General features: G+C 44.9%; 1 protein-coding gene across 1 annotated transcript in view; it reads left to right on the forward strand.

The window, feature by feature from the left end:
• The first annotated feature begins 452 nt into the window (after positions 1-452).
• The window catches only part of atp10b (ATPase phospholipid transporting 10B), a 105,240-nt gene continuing 83,231 nt past the window's right edge, over positions 453-22,461 (forward strand). Inside the window, 4 exon segments of the mRNA XM_078231726.1 lie at positions 453-727; positions 4,279-4,473; positions 15,491-15,695; positions 16,032-16,117. Of these exon segments, the coding sequence (XP_078087852.1) occupies positions 453-727; positions 4,279-4,473; positions 15,491-15,695; positions 16,032-16,117 (761 nt within the window).

The following is a 22,461-nucleotide window of genomic DNA, read 5'->3' on the forward strand; positions in this document are numbered from 1 at the left end:
TGCCCGAAGTCAATGGACCTTTCAGTGGCCCATCATATTTTCTGTCCCACCCGTGACAATTTCCATGGTGGATGCGACTGGAAAATTGACCCCTTCCATCTTGATTTAAGAGGCCTTGTATAAATACACTTCAAAAATAATAGTGGAATTGCCTTGAATACAACTTGAAGTACTGTATATTAAAATATGTTGGGCCTGCCCGCAGCTCCACTAGCACGTAATTGTATCAAGAATTGATTGCATTAACTGAAGTATTTTTGCAACTATAATCAGTTTAATAATCTGACTGTTCTTCAATCCGTGGCTATTATCGGTTACTGGACTCGCGTGTCAGTTATTGCCAAACTTATGTTGATTACCCGATGTATGGTTTTTGTTTTAACAAAAGGTTATGGTTCAACGTCCAATATTAGACCATACAACTGAAGATGGAAAGGAGATCCCGATGAATAATGGCACACTCTATAGAATGGATGCGATTCCGCTTCCAGCGGCAACGGACCGGTGGTACCTCTGAAACAACACCACTGTTATCATCTTCATCACTGAATTCCCCAGCCAAGGAGAAACCTGCTTCAAACAACCAAAGAATTATTTTTCCAAACAATGGAAAGCTTGCCAAAGACTCAGAAAGGTTAATGAAAGACTATGTCAGCAACAAAATAAGAACTACAAAATATACCTTCATCAACTTTCTTCCCAAAAACATTTTTGAACAGTTTTACAGGTAAGGTTTTAAAGTTTATTTATTAGTGTCACAAGTAGGCTTACATTAACACTGCAATGAAGTTACTGTGAAAATCCCCCCAGTCGCCACACTCCGGCGCCTGTTCGGATACACTGAGGGGGAATTTAGTGTGGCCAATGCACCCAAGCAGCACGTCTTTCAGACTGTGGGAGGAAACCGGAGCACCCAGAGGAAATCCACACAGACATGGGGAGAAAGTGCAGACGCCACACAGACAGTGACCCAAGCCGGGAATCAAACCTGCGTCCCTGGCACTGTGAGGCAACAGTGCTAACCATTGTGCCACTGTACTGCAGTAAGCACCATACCTTAGTTACTTTGGCATTTTTCGTGCAAACCCATGCTTCTGTAAGGAGTATTTAATTGGTTAAAATTCCATGGTTATGTTTTTTTGAATATTTAATTATGTTAAATAGCTTATTTTGGTGCATTACCCAGCTTGGCACCCACTCTGTCCTGTCTTGTCCAGCTTGGCATCTGCTTTCCTTGGCTGCCCCTCACTCCATCTGTTACTTGTGAATTCTTAGTTTTGATTCTGTCAGTGTAAAGAGTTTAGTTTTCAGTACTGGATGCTATTGGACAAACAATTCAAATAAACTGGGATTTCTGTTACCTAATATTCAAATTTGAAAAGGCCGGACAGAATTGAAATGAATTTTAAATGTATTTAACTCCAAGATATACATCTAATCGTGACATTGAACTTTAGTAGAACAAACCCCTCAGCATCACTTTTTACTATTCAAAGTACCAGCAGATCAAATTCTTTCATTGGATCAATATTTGATTAGAATTCTGATGAAAGGTCATTGACCTGAAATGCTAGCTCTGCTTTTCTCTCTCCACAGAGGCTGCCTGACCTACTGAGCAATTACAGCGTTTGCTATTTTTATTTCAGATTTGCAACATGCAGGTTATTTTGCTTTCGTTTTAGATCAAGTTCTTTGCCATCTGTGTGTCAGGGCGGCACAGTGGTTAGCGTTGCTGCCTCACAGCTCCAGGGGCCTGGGTTCGATTCCCGGCTTGGGTCACTGTCTGTGTGGAGTTTGCACTTTCTCCCCGTGTCTGCATGGGTTTCCTCCGGGTGCCCTGGTTTCCTCCCACACTCCAAAGATGTGCGGGTTAGGTTGATTAGCCATGCTAAATTGCCCCCGAGTGTCTCGGGATGCGTTGGTTAGAGGGGTTCGCGGGGTAAACATGTGGGGTGATGGGGATAGGGCCTGGGTGGGATTGTTGTCGGTGCAGACTCGATGGGCCAAATGGCCGCCTTCTGCACTGTAGGGATTCTATGATCTACTTATTGTTTGGAAAGGGATTTCTGATGGTGACGTATATATTTCAAATTATGCTGTTCCCCCAAACTTAAAGTCACAGATATCATGGAGTAGGGTTTCAAATACAAGCATAAAACTCGAGGCGGGCAATTTTATGCCTGTGTTTGTCATCAGTGAGAATGGCGATGTGGATACAAAATCTCACCTGAGTCAGGAAACGAGATTCCAAGGGATCTTGTTTCTGATTTTCCCCAGGCCTCACTGGCAATATAGTACTTTGTGATGGAAACCTCATTTAAATATATTTGAATGAATTTACATATTATTAAAGGGCCTACACGTCAGATGGTTCCCCCTCACTGAATAGTCAAACTTTGCTGAAGTGATGTCACATTGGCAAGCTTAACAACAACTTTACAAAGATGGGAAACAGTCGAGGGGTTCCCGCTAGGGGTGCCAAGGGTAGCCTCTGTGGGTAAGAGGGGGAGTTCATGTGATATGTGTGCGCGTGCGGGGGGGAGGTGGTTGATGGTTGGAGAACTACGAGGCCTCTGAAGTGAGGGGGATTGCTTGGCAGTGATGGTGGAGCAGCACTGAAGGGGGAACCTTGCAGGGACAGGGTGTAGAGGTGGGGGAAACTTGGGGGGTGGTGGAGGGAAAGGTCCCCGATAATTGTATGGTGCGGAGGCAGAGACAGCCCCAATGATTTTGTGGTGGGGGGAAGAGAGCTTCCAATACCTTCATGGTGGGTGGGTGGGGGGGTTGGGGTGTAATATCAGACCTCGCCCTGCCAGATGGACAGCATAAAACACACTCCCTAAATTATTTTTGTCAGAGTGGCTAAAGATTTGGCGGTCTGGAGGCAGGGGAAATTCTCCTGACCTACCAGCTGCCAGTGAGAATTGCAATAGTCCAGAGAATAGGGCATTGGGCAAAAAGCAGGGCTCCAAACCCATCGCGATGCACTCAGCCAGCATCTGATCACTGTGCAAACCCACTAATTGTAATACAGTTTGTGGTGGTGTATAGTTTTGTCTACAGGATCGGTCTAAGGGGCCACATGTGATGCCCAGTGCGAACAGTAACCAGCCCAATTATAGTATAACACTTATTAAAGACAATTTATTACAATAAAGAAAAGATACATTTGCACGAACAGGACTATAATAATCTAGGACAGTTATGTACAAGACTACTAAACACACCACACAGTTTAAGTAGGAATTAACTTTCTGGTCCAAAGCATGCTTACAAGATCTGATCTCTTTCAGGACTTCCCTCTTCTCAAACAGCATCCAATTCAATAAATCTATAAGTTGAGGCCAGCTTATAGTTGTTACCCTGTATACAACTGAGTAGTTATTCTGGGGAATGTCTCTTCTTGGTTCAGCAAAGATATGGGTTTTAACTGCCTCCTCAAGGGTACTCTGCACACTTATTTCTGGTCTGTTAACCAGCACCGGCTTACAGGCTGTTAGCTGAACTCTGTGCCTCTGCTTAGATGGATACTACCTCCTGCTTCACAAAATGGTTGCCAATTATATCATTGTTTCCCTCAGTATATTTGGCTGTCCTCTTCTGTTAGCGTAACAAGGATCAGTGCTATTATAGAGCATGGTGATGCTGCTGAAGAAGCGATGATTGTATCCGGGTGGCGGCTCTCTATCCCGATGTTTTATTTATATTGTATCTGAATGGTACCATTATCTAACCCAAAAGTATTTCCTATGAGCAGGGTGATATATTTCTTGTCGGTCTGCCTATAACTGCTAAGCTCGCTATTGGGATTGTGGAATACCTTTTGAAATGCTGGTGGCTTTGTACCTGCTGGCACATTGATCACAGGAAGCATGTGAGGGAAGCAAACCCATGAGGAATGAAAGTTGGATGCAGTGTGCCATGAGCTGTCTATTCTCTATAAATCCATTTTTGGCTATAGTTAACCAATTTCACCACCCGTCCTCTTTCCCTCCCTCCCTCCTTTGGTTCCTCAGACCTATGTTCAATATTCATGGGGAAGGATAGAGGGCGACAGGAGAGACGATACTGATGTAAATACCAAGGCAGAAGTATATGTAGTAAAAATCTGAGGAAGACTTATCCCTGTACAGGACATTCATTTGCTTATCTTTTTGTTGTCTCTCATTGATTGATTGGAAAAAAAGGTTACCTGCTTTCTCAGACATGTTGTGCAAAGATCCCCAATAAGGATGAAGCATAAAGATTTTTTTTCCCCCCTCTTCTTTTGCATCCTAGGTTTGCCAATATTTACTTCCTGCTGCTGGCCCTTCTGAACTGGGTCCCATCCATTGGAGTTTTCCATAAAGAGATAACCATGTTGCCCTTGATTATTGTGATGTCCATCACTGCTATTAAAGATGGAGTTGAAGACTACAAGCGATACAGATTTGACAAAAGAGTAAATCAAGCCAAGACACAGGTGTTTGATTGGTACGTCATTTGTGAATAAATGCAAGAGAAGTATCCGGTTCAGGCGAGGGTGTTTACATGACATAATCTGTTGGCACTTTGCACTACACATTGAAAAATGGTAGCATGTGATTTAATGGCTGGCTGTTATTTGAGAGAAAGGAGAAGCTGATTACCTCCAATAGAAAGGAGGAGGCTCCAAGATAATGAGACATGCCTGTGCCAGTCTGGAGTATCTAATATAAAATAGCCCAAGAGCAACATCGAGGTCTAGGGTAAACATTTCCCTAAATTTAAAAATTGAACATACAAACGTATATGTACTTGGAACAGGCCACTTGGCCCTTCAAGCCTGCTCTGCCATTCCATAAGTCATGGCTAATGTGATTGTAATATCAACTTCACATTCCCGCCTACCACCGCACCCCCCCCCCCCCCCCGCCCCCGGATAATCTTTCACCCCCTTACCAGTCAAGAATCTGTCTACTTCGGCCTTAAAAATATTCAAAGGCTCCGCTGCCCTTTGAGGAAGAGATTTGCAAAGACTCATGGTTTTTTGAATGAAAAAAAATCTTCAACTCTGTCTTGAGTGACACTGTTTAGTTTTCAACATTGGGCCTTAGTTCTAGATTCTCCCACAGGGAAACTAATAATTTCCAAATCCACCTGTCAGGTGCAAATGCAAATTGATGCTGCCATCGTGACTATAGCATGTGACTTCTATCAAACAAGAAATAAAGTTGTAAATCACATTTTTCAAAACAAAGTAGCCAATCTAACTTGCAGCATGAACAGCAAACACTGACCTGAACCAATGCAACTCTCTTCACAATATTTAATCAGATAATGTGTACTAAATTCACATGAATTCAGCTTATTAGAATGATAATATGTTGCGCCTTAATCCTGTCTTAATGAAACATAGTAGCCTCTGATTTACTGACAGCATCACCACTGGTAATCCACTGGGCATTGTCACCTGGGGGTGAAATTGGTCGATGCCAGTGAAAATAAAGCAGCCTCTTCTTTTTTTTTTCCATTTGATTTATTATTGTCACATGGATAGCATCTGCTTCATTGATGAAGAGAGAGGCAGAGTATTCATTTAACACCTTAGCCATGGTTTCTGCTGGTTTCTCTATTCTTGAGCTGGCTATAAAGTGATTTTCTAACTTTTAAACTGTAATAGTCTTTAGGAATACTGAGCCAGGCTAATGAAACATTTGACCATGTAGGTTGTGAAAAGATAGACAGCTATTTTTGATTTGATTTATTATTGTCACGTGTGTTTACATACAGTGAAAAGTATTGTTTCTTGCGCGCTATACAGACAAAACATTACCGTTCATAAAGAAGGAAAGGAGAGAGTGCAGAATGTACTGTTACAGTCATAGCTAGGGTGTAGAGAAAGATCAACTTAACGCAAGGCAAGTCCATTCAAAAGTCTGACAGCAGCAGGGAAGAAGCTGTTCTTGAGTCAGTTGGTATGTGACTTCTTCTACACTGTCAGTTTTTATTTTCCGTTGACTTGGAAAATATTGTCAAGGTTTTTAATTTCAAATCAAGTGACAGAGAGCCGAGGGAACAAACCTCCAGGAAAAATTCAAACCACAGTCTTGTGATGTTCAGCCGATGGAAGATCGGGCGAGATGAAATATCAGTCACCAGTTTGCGCTGCTTACAAAAACCAATTACCACCGCCCCCCCCCCCCCCGCAGCTTTGTGGGCCTGCACACATTCCTGAGCTATAAACAAAATGTATTCCTGATCCAGGTTTCATCCCAATGGCAACAAATCAGGAAGCAGCTACTAATCTACAGAACCTTACCAGAACAATTAGTCTCTAATTAATCTCGGGAAATGCCTATTTGGCCCACTTTCCGATAGGAACTAGTTTTAAAAGGACAGGCCAGGTTAAGCATAACTCCATTTTATCAGCTGCTTCTCACAAACATGTTTGAGATTCCAGATTAACAGTGAGTAATATGACAGCAAACCAGCTATTTTTATACAAAAGCATGTTAATCTAAATATATTTCCATTGGTTGAAATTTTATAACAAAACGGCCCATAATTCAGCACAAACCATATTATTTGGCAGTTGCACTCGGGCAGCACATGAGGATGGCTGATAGGGGAATTAAACTATCATACTGGGCGGCACGGTGGTTAGCACTGGGACCCAGGTTCGATTCCCAGCTTGGGTCACTGTCTGTGTGGTGAGTTTACACATTCTCCCCGTGTCTGCGTGGGTTTCCTCCGTGTGCTCCGGCACAGTTCAAAGATGTGTGGGTTAGGTGGATTGGCCATGGTAAATTGCACCTTAATGTCAGGGGGACTAGCTAGCTAAATGCATGGGGTTATGGGGTTACGGCCTGGGTGGGATTGTTGTCGGTGCAGGCTCGCTGGGTCGAATGGCCTCCTCCTGCACTGTAGGGATTCTATGAGTCTACCGATCAAGTGCAGCAGGTGTTTGCATCCGAGGCTGAAGTGCATAGCTGGGGCAGAGTAAAAGACCTGTGTGTGACCCCTGTAGACTCCCTGACCTGAGTCTGTTTGGCATCATTTGAGATCAGTTCTTTTATAAATTCTACTCTTGAGCATTGACGTTCCTCTTTCAACTCATTCTGAAGAACATGAAATCTTGAAAGAAATTTTAATTTTAAGATCTAAGTTGGAGAGGCTGCTGATGAGATATTTACAACCTTGTCTGTTGAAACAAATGAGTCTACCATGATAAGGATATTGATATGTTTAGTTCTTTTAAGTTTATTTATTGGTGTCACAAGTAAGCTTACGTTAACAGTACAATTAGGTTACTGTGAAAATCCCCTACTCGCCATACTCTGGCACCTGTTCGGGTACACTGAGGGAAAATTTAAGATGGCCAATTCACCCAACCAGCGTGTCCTTTGGACTGTGGGAGGAAACTGGAGCACCCGGACATGGGGAGAACATGCAGACTCCGCACAGACAGTGACCCAAGCCAGAAATCAAACCCAGGTCTCTGGTGCTGTGAGGCAGCAGTGCCACCCTTAATTTATAGGCTTCTTGGGGATCAGGGAAAAAAAGAAATGTATCTTCTATTAATAATATTTGAAACACAGCAAATTGAAAGAAAGCAATTGGCTTCAGATGACGTGTAAAGAATGTTTGCAAATGAAGTATTGACGTGGAACAATATTAGCTTTGGAATATACAAGGGGATAATTTTTAGAACAGCATTGTGTTTAGTTAGCAAGCTTATTGCAGTGAATGATGAATCGGCAGATTTGTTATGGCCTGACTCTCTGGTATGCAAAGGTGTGTGTGTATGCATTTTATCAGGTGCTACGTGTACATTATTGGCGCCTTCAGGAGTCTGAGATTCATTTTCCAGAATTCTTTTCTCTCTTCCTTTTTAGCCTACGACCTGTTTTAATCTCTCTCCCAGGGCTGTTAGTGGGTTCGGATGCATGGGAGTCAGATTGCTTAGTTGCAACAAAGCTGAATGGGACAGATTCAATGGGCCAGCTGATTTTTGTCTACCTTTTTTTCATGTTCGTATGCCACTGAATTGATTTTTAATGAATGTTATGTTGCGGAAATCATGAATACAAAAAATATTTCCTTAAATCACTAAAAGGAGACCAAGAAATATCACAAAAGCATCTCCTGTCCATCCTGTTTGTTCTTCATCCATCCTTCTGTTATGCCCCTAAATTTAAATTCATATAATTAAACTGATAGGATGTAGCAATAAATACCTTGTGCTATTTTACAATGTTTGGAACAACTTTCCTTTCTCTGGCACCTAAGCATTGCCTGCCTTGTTCACCATTCCAGGACCTTTAGCTACTCATCTGGAATTTGGTCTCCTCCTCCATTTTTGCAATAACTGAGAGGCATTTCACCATTGGAAAATCCAGGCTGGTGTGCAGTCCAACAAAATTGATTTTGTAGGAGTTTTGTTTGAACGCTTGTTTCAAGAAGGACATGGGGAGGACTGTTTGTTCGATGGTCCTCCCTCTGAAACTAGAGGGTGCAGCAGAGGCGAGACTGATGGAATTTCTGTGCCACTGTCATGTGTCACAAATACACAGTCCAAGTCTCACTGCAATACAGGAACATGGTGACAACAACTGCTTTATGTACTCAGCTGCTGGTTAACTCCGAGGTCATTTATTTCAGAAGAGTGCATAATCAATCCTAGGGTCTCGCTGGCAACATAGGTTGGACACCATCTCAAAAGCATCGGGTCTCATCATGGTGAGGCGAGCATTTACTTGATCCTCATCTCATATTTTGTTCACTTGCAGCCAAACCTGTAACTGTTGGTCATAATTACAGCAGTCCTCTTTGTTAGGGTTGAATTTGCCACTTCTTCCCAAATTAACCTTCAGTGCCATTTTTCAATGACATTGTGAAGACTCATTGACCGGAATTTTCCCGTCCTGTCTGCCACGGGGGGGATTGGTGATGGTGGAACAATGCAAAGGTCTGTTGACCTCGGGCGGGATTTTCCAGTTTTGGGGCGAGCATGGTCGGAAAACCCTACCCATTGCGTGCCTCAATTCGATGTGCACACAAATCTTTTCTGAGAATAACCAGAGTGCATTTGCAGATGAGGGGAACATTGAATGTTGTATATTTGGATTTCATAAACTGTTTGGGCATCGCATACAAGATATATTTGAAAGTTGAGGCAGATGATAAGGAAATGTAGTTGCTTGGAGACAAGAATGTCGAGGTGACAGGAATCAAACAGGAATATATTTAGTTCTTAATTGGCTAGGCGTGCTATGTGATCGCTATGGATCTTTGCTGGCTGGGACTTTTTTGTTTTCCTCTTGCATCAATTATTTGCATAAAGGCACAGGAGAAATAAAATTGAACTTTTCTGATACTAAAAATGGAAGCACAGTAAATTAGAGAAAGAATGCAAATTATTTCAGGAGGTCACTGGCAGATCAGCACACTCAGCAGAGAAATGTGAAACATTGGAGATGAATTTGCACAGCAATTTTTAAGCATAATTGGAGCATATATTCAAGGGAACTAATATCTTACGCTGCCTTCTTATCTCAAAATTAATCCTTTCGTTCCCTCTTCCCACAAATGATTATGTGCTTGTAGCCTCCTCCTGCAATTCTACCCCCATTGAGTCCAAATTAACATCATTTCAAGCTATAACAATGATGGTCAGGGATGCTAAAGCTCCTGTTTTTAATTCTGAAAACCCAAGGTAAGTTAGAACAAGAATTAGAAGATACTGCAGTTGTCTGAATTGGCTGAGTGAGGAGGAAGTGCAAAGTTTCTAGTCCTGAATAGTGAATGAGCAAATTTCTTTCTTTGCCATTCCGCCTGGATAGACTTTAACTTGCTTCCTGTCGCTTCTGATAAGTGTGAGATCACAGGAACGGTGGCACATTGGTTAGCACTGCTGCCTCACAGCGCCAGGGGCCTGGGTTCAACTCAGGCCTCCGGTGACTGTCTGTGTGGAGTTTGCACATTCTCCCTGTGTGGATTTCCTCCAGGTGCTCCGGTTTCCTTCCACACTTCAAAGATGTGTGGGTTAGATTGATTGGCCATGCTAAATTGCCACTTAGTGTCAGGGAGATTAGCAGGGTAAATACATGGGGTTACGGAGATGGGGCCTGGGTGAAGTTGTTGTCGCTGCAGGCTCGATGGGCTGAATGATCTGCTTCTGCACTGTGCAGATCCCATGATTCTAGGAAGGTGTTTATCCACTCCATCAACAGTGAGGGTTTTTTGGGAGGATATTCTTGTACTTTTATTATTAGGGACGGGGAAAAGGAGGAGGAGCAACGGCATAAATTGGAACAAGGAAGCATTTAGAAGGATGGAACCTACCAGTTTCTTGTCCATTCCACAGCCCTCCAAGGATATCAATGCACAACATGTCTTATGGTGATTCTGAGTACAATTCATCGGAGAGGCAATAGGGTTTCTCTGCCATTTGCTGCATCTGCCTGCTCTGTGCTCTCTTTGCCGAATAAGATGAGGTCCACACTGTGGCAGTGGTTCATTCCAGGCAGTCACAATGATCTCCTATTATTATTTGGGGTGCAAGTGTTGAAATGCATTTGACGAGTGACTGGAGCACTTTGTGGGAAAATCATCACAGTTGTCTTCAGAGCTAGGAAGCAGCAACATCGAGTCATTCAGTATTATAGAGTGGCTGGTTTTCCAGGATGCAGTCGATGATACCCATGTTCCTGTATGATCTCTTAGAGAAAACTCCTCGAGCCACCTCAACAATGCCAATAAAGGAATATGTTGCAAGTTATCCAAATTCACAACTTGCCCCTTTTGTTACGTCTTCAGGGAAGAAAATCATGTCAACTCATAGGTGACAAATACTGTCCTGATATAATCTATTGAACATAGAACATAGAACATAGAAAGCCACAGCACAAACAGGCCCTTCGGCCCACAAGTTGCGCCGATCATATCCCTACCTCTAGGCCTATCTATAGCCCTCAATCCCATTAAATCCCATGTACTCATCCAGAAGTCTCTTAAAAGACCCCAACGAGTTTGCCTCCACCACCACCGACGTCAGCCGATTCCACTCACCCACCACCCTCTGAGTGAAAAACTTACCCCTGACATCTCCTCTGTACCTACCCCCCAGCACCTTAAATCTGTGTCCTCTCGTAGCAACCATTTCAGCCCTTGGAAATAGCCTCTGAGAGTCTACCCTATCCAGACCTCTCAACATCTTGTAAACCTCTATCAGGTCACCTCTCATCCTTCGTCTCTCCAGGGAGAAGAGACCAAGCTCCCTCAACCTATCCTCATAAGGCATGCCCCCCAATCCAGGCAACATCCTTGTAAATCTCCTCTGCACCCTTTCAATGGCTTCAACACTATTGATTGGCCTGAAGTGCGGCAGACAAATTCTACAATGAAACATTTACCCACTCAAGTGTGGTCAATGAGACACCATTGGAATCTTAAAGGCTGATTCTGCTGCATATACTGGTCATGCAGGGTTCTGCACTATGCTGTAAATTGTGTGTCATATGTAGTCTGCTTTGAACATCTAGGAAAAGGTCAATTTCACAAATGTTTAAATTTGATGATTCCCCAGTGACTGTCCCTCAACTGAGAGTGAGAAGAACAGTTATAGGAAGTTTAAATATTTACTTATGCTATTGGAGCATGTGATGCTTTTTTGCAAGGAGTAATTGAGAAGGCACTGTGACATCTTAAGAGAAAATTGGATAAATATTTGAAGCAGAAAAAAATGCAAGGGCTAAAGGGAGATATGGGAGCAGTGGAATTAAATTAGAAAGACCTGAGCAAAAAACTTACATGGACTCACTGCATTAAACTGCTGGCTTGTGTCCTGTAAGTATATATGATCCAATAATAAGGAAAAGCTGTGGAAAGGACCTGAGAGTTGACGGCCCCAAATTGAAGATCAAGCTCTCTCCCAAACTCACTGCCCAACTAACTTCCTGTGCTGGTGATCCCATTCTTTTGTTGTAAAGCTGCTAGTCCCCAAACCTCCAGAACATCTTTGGAGAGAGATATTTATTTTCTAGCAGGTCCCAGACTTCAGAGAGAGAAGAGTTGCTGCTCCTTGCACATCCAAACTGAAACTGCCTGTTTTTCCCCTCTCTTAGCTTAGCTCCTCCCATTAGCACATGCCTCCATCTCTTGTTAATCAACTTAACTTATCCCTACTCTGAAACCCCGGGGGCCAAACCAAAAAATAAACATTAACTGCATTAGTTCAGATTAAAACAACCACCCCAATATCTAGGATCAATTATTCATTTGTATTCTCAGTAGGTGAGCTGCCAGGAGCAGACAAATCGGTACCAATTGAACAGAGCGAACTCTTAAACATACCCCATATGAACCATAAATTTCTTAAAAGCACTGTATTGTCACAGCTGAAAGATACTGGGTATATAATGGATTCATTAATGAGCCTAGCCAGTCCCTCCTGCTTTCTAACATAACTGGGGAAGATTCCCTGCTGCTGGGAGACTGACATGGTCTATGGAATTTTCTCATCCTGCTTGCCATGGGAATCGTAGCGGGTGGACAGGACCATGCAAAGGTCCATTGACCTCAGGTGGGATTTTCCAGTCTTGGGAAGAACACTGCCGGAAAATCCTGCCCGGTGCCTCTTCTACGATGAAATGGGTCCGATCGCTATGATCCTTGCTGCAATAAGTTGCATTCAATCCAGCCTCCTGTTGAATTGTCATGTTCTGTTTTATTTACCAAACTAACAAATTGAAATTACAGAGCAGCAAATGTTCTCCACGAATTTGATTTGCTGCATGCCAATCATCTCTCGTCGATGGAAGGATGCCGATGAAATGTGCCTTTAGTTTCTACAGCCGGGTTGTGCAGGTTTCATCAGGCAAGAAAATAACAAAGCAATATTGACTGACTGGCAGTCAGAGCTATATTGATAACATGATGCTAGTACGGCGTACGCACTTGGGCAACGAGAGCAGTCCTGACTCAATATTAACCCATTTCTTTCAGGGACAGTCAAATTTGTCTTTTTGTCATTAGCGCAACTTCGGAATAAAGCAATGTCGAATCAGTAAAAGATAATAAAAATATAATGGGACCTTCCATCAAAACAATTTCTTGTGACTGCAAACTGACAGCATAAGTGTTGCGAATCTCTTTGCAGACTCTGGCAACGTCTTGTCAATGAAAAATAATCTTGTTCTGTTATTACCTTTCTTTCTGTTCGAATGTGACCTGTAATCAAGCTTCAGTCTTTTGTGAAATTAATTCAATTAGTTACTATTCAATTATTAAATATTGTAGGCAAATGCAGGGAATATAGACACAATTAGTGTTCTGATGAAGCATCTCTTCATAACCTTAGTTGTTCCAAAGCTTCATCGCCAGTTTAATACCTTGGAAGTGGGCTCCCTGTGTAATATATGGAAATGTGGCAGCCAACCTGTGCCCAGCAAGATCCCCCCCAAACAGGAATTAAGTAAAGACCAGGTACACTCAATTTTGTTGATGTTGTTGGAGAGATACATGTGAGCCAAAACACCTCTGCTGTCCTTTGAACAGTGCTATTTATTTTTGCTCCCACCTAAGATGCAGACCGCCTCAGTTAGATGTCTTATCCAAAAGCTGGCACCTCTGGCAGCATTGTACTTCCGTAAATCAAAGGAAAAGAGACTTTGTCACTGTGCAAAGCAAGCTGACTCAGTATCTGCCTGCTGCAGTTGGCCAATACCTCCCACTCTCAATGGCTTTAACACAGTAGCTGTGTAACTTCAGTTAAGAGCGAGATTATAGGTTATAAGGATGAAAACTTTATCAAATTCTGAACACGGATACACTGGTTCTTGTGCTGCAAGAACTGTGTGGGCTTGTGGGTTGCAGCTTATTAGGGATGAAAAGTGTATAGCTGTGGAATTCATACAGGGAGGTTTTCTTGATTACCTCAGTGTTTTGAGAAGAGGCTTACTGAGCTCTTATGTTGGAGGTTTGCCTGTAGTTAGCTGATCTCTCTCCTGGGAATGTACCCAATTGAGCTCGCTGCTCAAAAAAGAATTCTGTACACTGAATAGCTGAAACTTTCCAAAGTTCTGAAGATGTTTTCTAACATCTTTACTTCCACTGGTATTGTGATACAATTCTGTATCTCGCCCTTAGATTAACGAGTCATTCATCCAATTATTTGTGGAATCATGCTGTGTGTACATTGTGGCTGCAGTTGCTGACATTAGAAGTGGTTTTTTCTTCAAAATGAAGAAAGCTTTAGTTGTAAACATACTGTGTTTTTCTGGTTTTGTTTGAGGGAAGAATATTGATCAGCATATCAGATGACCTTCTGGTTTCCTATGAATAGTGCCATGGGAGTTTTTTACAGTATCACAAACTATGCAATACTCTTTCATTACTGCATTAAAATGTTAGCCTGTGTTGCATGCATACATTACTAGCAGGGGTAGAATCCACAATCTATTTATTCCAAGGTGCAGCTGCGACTGACTGAGCTCATCTAACATTTTGGCTGCGATTCTCCCATCCCGCTGCACTAAAACATTAGTGCGGGACCACTGCTCATGTGGCGATCTCGGCACTGACAGATTGGTGCACGCGCAGTGGTTTGCTCAGTGCTATGCTGTCGGCCTCTCCAGCAGGGATAGGCCCTGCACACAGCTTTATAATGATATACACGCTGGTGACCTCTGCAGTGCACAGAGTGTGGGAGATTCTTCTCTGAACTCCCATTGGAAAAACCAATGTGAATTATCCCAGTTTTCACGCTAATTCGACACTTAGAATCTTTTTGGGAGAATTCCAGCCCGCGTATTTTCATGGGATGTAGGTGCCTCTGGCTTTGCCAACATTTATTGACCATCCCTGATTGCCCTTGAACAGGTTCTTTGCTTTCTTTCCTAATACGGTCATTTTATGACTCTTACTCAAGGTCAGGTTAATTATTCTCATAGTTCTAGTAGAATCTAATAGTCATGGTGTTTCATTCCAAAATTTGTAAATTCTTCAAGCAATATGGTGATATCATGAAAGAGGGGAACTTTTTAATCTGAAACCTCCAGGCAGGAAACTGATTGAATTGGATCTATCAGAAACTAATGTTGGTCGTTCAATCCCTTGATTGTGCCAAATGGGCTAAATTAAAAGTAACTCCCTAGTTTATCTGTCTTCTGTTGTTCCAAGTTTTCCCTTTGTGGCCACTCCACTGGCGAGAAGGAATAAAATTCAATACATATTTTCACATTTAAGCATCAATTTGCCAATAGTTTGTCAACTCATCTAAATGTGGAATTTAAATACTCTACTTTCCAGAGGTGATCTGTGTTGTATTTGAGCATTGCATGTGGACACAACATGCATTGGTAGTCACCAGTTGTCGTCTAATGTAAAAAAACATCCTTCATCACCTCAAGTTGCATTGCGCTGTGCAAAGTTTGAGTCAGTGCAGGTAAAAAGAAAACCGTAATGCGGGGGACGAGTTATTTTGTGTTAAAGCATGCATATGACTGTCTAAATATTTTGTGTTCTCCAGGAAAGAAAAGCAGTACATTGAGAAATGCTGGAAAGATGTTCGAGTGGGTGACTTTGTACGGTTAATATGCAATGAAATTATTCCAGCTGACATGCTCCTATTGAACTCATCAGAACCCAATGGAATCTGCCACATTGAGACTTTTAATCTCGATGGAGAAACGAACCTGAAGCAAAGGCTGGCGGTGAAAGGGTTTGCAAATAATGTAAGATGCGCCTTTCCTCTGTTTCATCGGTTTGTTGTTTGAAGGGCACATCAATAGGAGCATTTTGTGTGACATTGCTAGGAAGTGTCTAATGCTTGCATTTACAAATATGGGATTACAACATTCACTGTGTGGCAACATTACTTGTGGTACTAAAATCTCTTCAGTTAAAAACACCTTGGCGGAAATGTAAGTTGATTTCCACTCTTTCCAACAGTGTAATTTAGAAATGGATCTATTGCTTTACCTTTATACCATGTTGTTGCTGTTAGTGCATTGTGACTTTTTTCAGAAATTTGTACACTACGCATGATTACCACGATAATTATTTTCCAGAATTCTGAGTTTGAACCAAAGAACTTCAACGGCACTATCATCTGTGAAAATCCCAACAATGATCTCAACAAATTTGAGGGCATTGTGTAAGTCGGAAACTTCTTTTATTGAACCAGAGTGTTTTTTTTTCTCTGGTTTATGATTTGGCTTTGTTAACACCAATTAGCAGTGCTTGATCTTTTTAAAATTTAGTATCATATAAAACTTATCAATCTAACCAGGCTTGGTCATTTTTATTTATTGATTAGTGTCACAAGTATTCTCACATTAACACCGCAATGAAGTTACTGTGAAAATCCCCTAGTCGCCACACTCCAGCGCCTGTTTGGGTACTTTAGCATGGCCAATGCACCTATCCCGCACGTCTTTGGACTGTGGGAGGAAACCGGAGCACTAGGAGGAAACCCACGTAGACACGGGGAGAACGTGCAGACTCTGCACAGACAGTGATCCAAGCCGGGAATCAAACCCGGGGTCCCTGGCGCTGTGAGGCATCAGTGCTAACCACTCTGCCCACCCATGCCAGAGCCCATGGGATCCAGGGCAATTTGGCAAATTGGATCCAAAATTGGCTTATGGCAGGCAGAGGGTGAAGGTCGAAGGTTGTTTTTGTGACTAAAAGCCTGTCTCCAGTGGTGTAACACAGAGTTCAGTGCTGGATCCCTTGCTGTTTGTAGTGTACATTAATGATCTAGATGTGAAAGTGGGAGGTATGATCAGTAAATTCACAGATGACATGAAAATTGGTGGTGTAGTAAATAGTGAGGAGAAAAGCCTTTGTCTACAGGACAACATTGACAATCTGGTCAGGTGGGTAGAACAATGGCAAATGGAACTTAACCCTGAAAAGTATGATGTGATCAATCTTGAGAGGACTAACAATGCAAGCAAATAAGCAATGAATGGTAGGACACAGGAAAGTACGGAGGACCAGAGGGATCTTGGGGTGCATATCCATAGATCCCTGAAGGCAGCAGGACTAGTAGAAAAGTTAGTTAAAAAGGTGATGCACCTCAATGAGCACCCGGAAACAAGGCTTTAGAACTGAAGGCTTTAATACATTAACAATGAAACTACTAACACAAATTCACCCGTTCAGACTGAAGGGGTCCTGCCGGAGCAGGGGGTCTTATACCCTGCCACCGGAGGCGGGACCCCACTGGAGTGTGCCATGATAACACTTAGGACAGGTAAACACCCTAACCCAACAACATAGTACAACCCCCATAACAACAACAATAACAACCCCAGTGGTGAACCAACGATGGTTCACCACATTCACCCCTCCTTTAGGAACCAAAGGTGGCGGGGTGGATGAAAACAGACAATGACAAAAAAAAATAACAGGATTCACAAGTCCAGACGGTCTGGAGGACCACACCGACGCTGCGATCTTCTCAACACCGGTTGCGAAACCGGAGCAGGTGCTTGCGGTGGCTCTCTCAAAGCAACATCTGGCTGTCCCCTCAAAGACTCCCGGGCCGGCCGGCCCTGATGAGGCGATGGTGTAGGGGATCCTGGAACGTTTGGTGGTGGTGGTGGTGGTGATGATGGTGGCGCCGATCTCCGAGTCTCAGGCAAGCTGTACATGGGAGTAAAAGTGTTATGCACTGGTCCCGGTGCTGACCGCGCCACGTCTGGGGAAGTAATGAGGAGTAGTGGATCTGTGACTGGGGGAATAGGAGCGACAGGAGTTGCTACGTCCCCTGCGGGCGCCAGGTCTCTAATGGAGACAGTGTCCTCTCGCCCGTCAGGATATGCCACATAGGCATACTGAGGGTTGGCGTGGAGGAGTTGGACCGGTTCGACCAAGGGGTCGGACTTGCGAGCCCTCACATGGCGCCGCAGAAGGATGGGTCCTGGGTACGTCAACCAGGCTGGCAATGAGGTCCCCGAGGACGACTTCCGAGGGAATGAGAACATCCTCTCGTGGGGAGTAGCATTGGTTGCCGTACACAGGAGGGAGCGGATAGAATGGAGCGCAGTTGGAAGGACCTCCTGCCACCGGGAGACTGGAAGGCCCTTGGATTTCAGTGCCAGTAGGACAGCCTTCCAGACTGTAGCATTCTCCCTTTCCACCTGTCCGTTACCCCTAGGGTTGTAGCTCGTGGTTCTACTAGAGGCAATCCCGAATGAGAGCAGGAATTGCCTCAAGTCGTTGCTCATGAACGACGAGCCCCTGTCGCTATGAATATAGCAGGGGTACCCGAACAGGGTAAAAAGCTCACTGAATGCCTTGATGACGGTGGCAGTCGACGTGTCCGCACAGGGGAAAACAAACGGAAACCGGGAAAATTCGTCTATTATGTTAAGAAAATAGACATTCCGATCCGTTGAGGGAAGGGGGCCCTTAAAATCTACACTCAGCCTCTCAAAAGGGCGAGTGGCCTTGACCAAATGTGCCCGGTCTGGTCGATAAAAGTGTGGTTTGCATTCTGCGCAAATCCGACAACTTCTAGTAACTGACCTGACCTCCTCCACCGAGTAGGGTAGGTTGCGGGCTTTTATGAAGTGGTAGAGTCTGGTGACTCCAGGATGACACAGATCATTGTGGAGAGCCTTCAAGCGGTCCTCCTGCATGATGGCGCATGTTCCGCGCGAGAGGGCATCCGAGGGCTCATTGAGCTTCCCTGGACGATACATAATATCGTAATTATAGGTGGAGAGCTCAATTCTCCACCGCAAGATCTTATCGTTCTTGATCTTGCCCCTCTGCGTGTTACTGAACATAAACGCCACGGATCGTTGATCCGTGATCAGGGTGAACCGCTTACCTGCCAGGTAATGGCGCCAGTGTCTGACTGCCTCCACAATGGCCTGAGCCTCCTTTTCCACCGCTGAGTGCCGAATCTCTGGGCCTTGAAGGGTGCGGGAAAAAAACGCGACGGGCCTGCCTGCCTGGTTTAGTGTGGCGGCTAGGGCGAAGTCCGATGCATCACTCTCCACCTGGAAAGGGATGGATTCATCCACCGCGTGCATCGTGGCTTTCGAGATGTCGCTTTTCAAAACCTTGAAGGCCAATTGGGCCTCCGGCGTAAGTGGGAAGGTCGTGGACTTAATGAGCGGACGAGCTTTGTCCGCGTAGTTGGGGACCCACTGTGCATAATACGAAAAGAACCCGAGGCATCTCCTCAGTGCTTTCGTGCTAGCGGGCAAGGGAAGTTCAGTGAGTGGGCGCATACGGTCTGGATCAGGGCCAATGACCCCGTTTTCCACCACGTATCCGAGGATGGCTAACCTATGCGTACGGAATACGCACTTCTCCCTGTTATAGGTCAGATTCAGGCGAGATGCAGTGCGTAGAAAGTGTTGGAGATTCGTGTCGTGGTCCTGCTGGTCATGGCCGCAGATGGTGACGTTATCCAGGTACGGGAAGGTAGCCCGCAACCCGTTCTGGTCCACCATTCGGTCCATAGCACGCTGGAAGACCGAGACCCCATTGGTGACACCAAATGGAACCCTGAGGAATTGGTATAGACGACCATCCGCCTCAAAAGCCGTATATTGTCGGTCCTCTGGGCGGATGGGGAGTTGATGGTAGGCGGACTTAAGGTCTATGGTAGAAAACACTCGGTACTGCGCAATCTGATTGACCATATCAGAAATGCGCGGGAGAGGATACGCATCCAGCTGCGTGTATCTATTAATGGTCTGACTATAGTCGATGACCATCCGAGGTTTGTTCCCGCTTTTGACTACCACGACCTGCGCTCTCCACGGACTAGCACTGGCCTGTATGATCCCTTCCTTGAGGAGCCGCTGAACCTCAGATCTAATAAAGATCCGGTCCTCAGCGCTGTAACGCCTACTTTTAGTAGCGATGGGCTTGCAGCCAGGTACCAGATTTTTAAAAAGGGATGGTGTCGTGATCTTCAGGGTGGATAGATTGCACGCGGGGCGCTTTGGGCAATTTGGAGGCTGCGGCTGGTTCCCTACTGCCAGTGAAGGGAGTGGCCCACCGTACTGTAGGATCACACTCCTCATGTGGGCCATAAAGTTTAGTCCGAGGAGAATTGGCGCGCAAAGGTGAGGTAGCACAAGGAGCCTGTATTGCTCGTAAACTGTGCCCTGTACCTCAAGAGTTACCATACATCGTCCTTGGATCGGTACAGACCGGGACTGTGATGCCATGGAAATTGTCTGTTTGGCAGGGAGAACCCGGAGTCCACACCTTTTAGCAGTTTCAGGGTGTATGAAACTTTCGGTGCTCCCACTGTCAAACAGACAATTCACAGTTCTGCCACTAACCTTTACCTCCATCATGGAATGTTCCAGTCTGTAATGCCTGGTCTGATCCAGAGAGATCGACGCCACCGTTGGCCCCTGGGCGTCACTGCATGCTGCCGATGTGGATGCTGAGGACCCCTGCTGGTCGCTGCTGCATGCTGCCGATGTGGATGCTGAGGACCCCTGCTGGTCGCTCCTAGTCGTCGTGGACCATGATGGCCGCCCCCATGAATCGCATGTGGCCGAGGGCTCCAAGCGCAGCGACTCCTGGTGGTCTTCCTCCTCCTCTGTCTGCCACGATGGCGCCGTCCTGAGATCGCACGTGGTCGGACCTCGTGGGTACTGCAGCGCCGAAAGAGATGGTCTCCGTTCTGGAGGGTTACAAGCTGCACTGCCGTTTTTAGGTTTGGACCTGCAGACTTTGCCGTAGTGGCCTTTTTTACCGCACTGGCTGCAGCTTGCCGTTCTTGCCGGACACTGTTGCCGTGGATGCTTGGCCCCACCGCAAAAATAGCATCGCTGGCCACCTGGAGCTGCCGCCGTCGTCGAATCGATCTGGGAGCGCGGGTTCGCGGGGCGAGGAGGGAGCAGAGCTTGCTCCAACCACGTTGACTGCACGTGGTCCTCGGGGTACAGCGCCAAGCTCTTCGACGCCGCCTCCAACCTCACGGCCATCCCCATTGCCTGGGTCAAGTTGAGTTTCCCCTTTTCTAATAATTTAAGTCTGATGTACGAGGACCCTACCCCTGCTACGAACGCGTCTCGGGCGAGGTCTTGCATGTACTGCTCGGCGGAGACATCCTTACAGTCACAACCCCTGGCAAGCTGCAGGAGTTCATTGGCGTAGTCTTCTATGGTCTCGCCCGACTGCCGACGTCGTGTAGCGAGGAGATAACGAGCGTGAATCTCGTTGGGTGGCGTAATGTACCTATTCTTTAGGAGCTCGACGGCACCCTGGTAAGTGGAAGCTGCACGAATGGCTAGGTAAATCGTGTCGCTTACCCTTGCGTGGAGGACCTGGAGTCTATCACTGTCTGTAGTGATAGCTACCGAGGCTGCCAGGTAGTCCTCGAAGCACTTCCACCAATGTTCGAACGTGTTAGCTGCACCGACCGCACGTGGGTCCAGTGTCAGACGATCCGGTTTTAGGATCTGTTCCATATTCTCAGTTAATGTATTAAATTGATGCACCTCAATGAGCACCCGGAAACAAGGCTTTAGAACTGAAGGCTTTAATACATTAACAATGAAACTACTAACACAAATTCACCCGTTCAGACTGAAGGGGTCCTGCCGGAGCAGGGGGTCTTATACCCTGCCACCGGAGGCGGGACCCCACTGGAGTGTGCCATGATAACACTTAGGACAGGTAAACACCCTAACCCAACAACATAGTACAACCCCCATAACAACAACAATAACAACCCCAGTGGTGAACCAACGATGGTTCACCACAAAAGGCATATGGGATACTCACCTTTACTCACTGGGGCATAAATTATAAGAGCAGGGAGGTTATGAAATGCTCATTAGGCCACAGTTAAGAGTACTATGTGCAGTTCTGTTTGCCACACTATAGGAAGGATGTGATTGCGCTAGAAAGGGTTCAGATTCATTAGAAAGTTGTCTGGGCTGGAGCGTTTCAGCAGTGACGAGAGGCTGGTTAGGCTGGGGTTGTTTTCTTTAGAGCAGAGAAGGCTGAGAGGGAACCTCATCGAGGTGTGCTAAACTATGAGAGACATAAATAGAGACCTTTCCCCTTAGTAGAGGGGTCAATAACCAAAAGGCATAGATTTAAGATAAGGAGCAGGAGATTTCGAGGGGATTTGAGGGAAAACTATCTCAGCCAGAGGGCGGTTGGAATCTGAAATTCACTGTCTGAATGGGTGGTAGAGGTGGAAACCCTCACAGCACTTAAGCATTTATGAGCACTTGAAATGCCATAACATACATGGTTATGGACCAAGTGCTGTAAAATTGGATTAGAATAGGTAGGTACTTGATGACCAGCCCAGACACGATGGACTGAATGGTCTTTTTCTGTGCTGGAAAGCCCTATGACTGGAGTTGTGGGTCTGAGTGCATCTTCATGCTAATTTCTAGGTTTGGTGATATTATATTTCTGAATGTTGGTTTTAACTGGTCATTGACCAGTTAATACATTATCAATAGGGAGCAATGGGATTCAGTTTTGATTCTTAAA

Source organism: Mustelus asterias, chromosome 16 (assembly GCF_964213995.1).
Source record: "Mustelus asterias chromosome 16, sMusAst1.hap1.1, whole genome shotgun sequence".
Classification (NCBI taxonomy): Eukaryota; Metazoa; Chordata; class Chondrichthyes; order Carcharhiniformes; family Triakidae; genus Mustelus; species Mustelus asterias.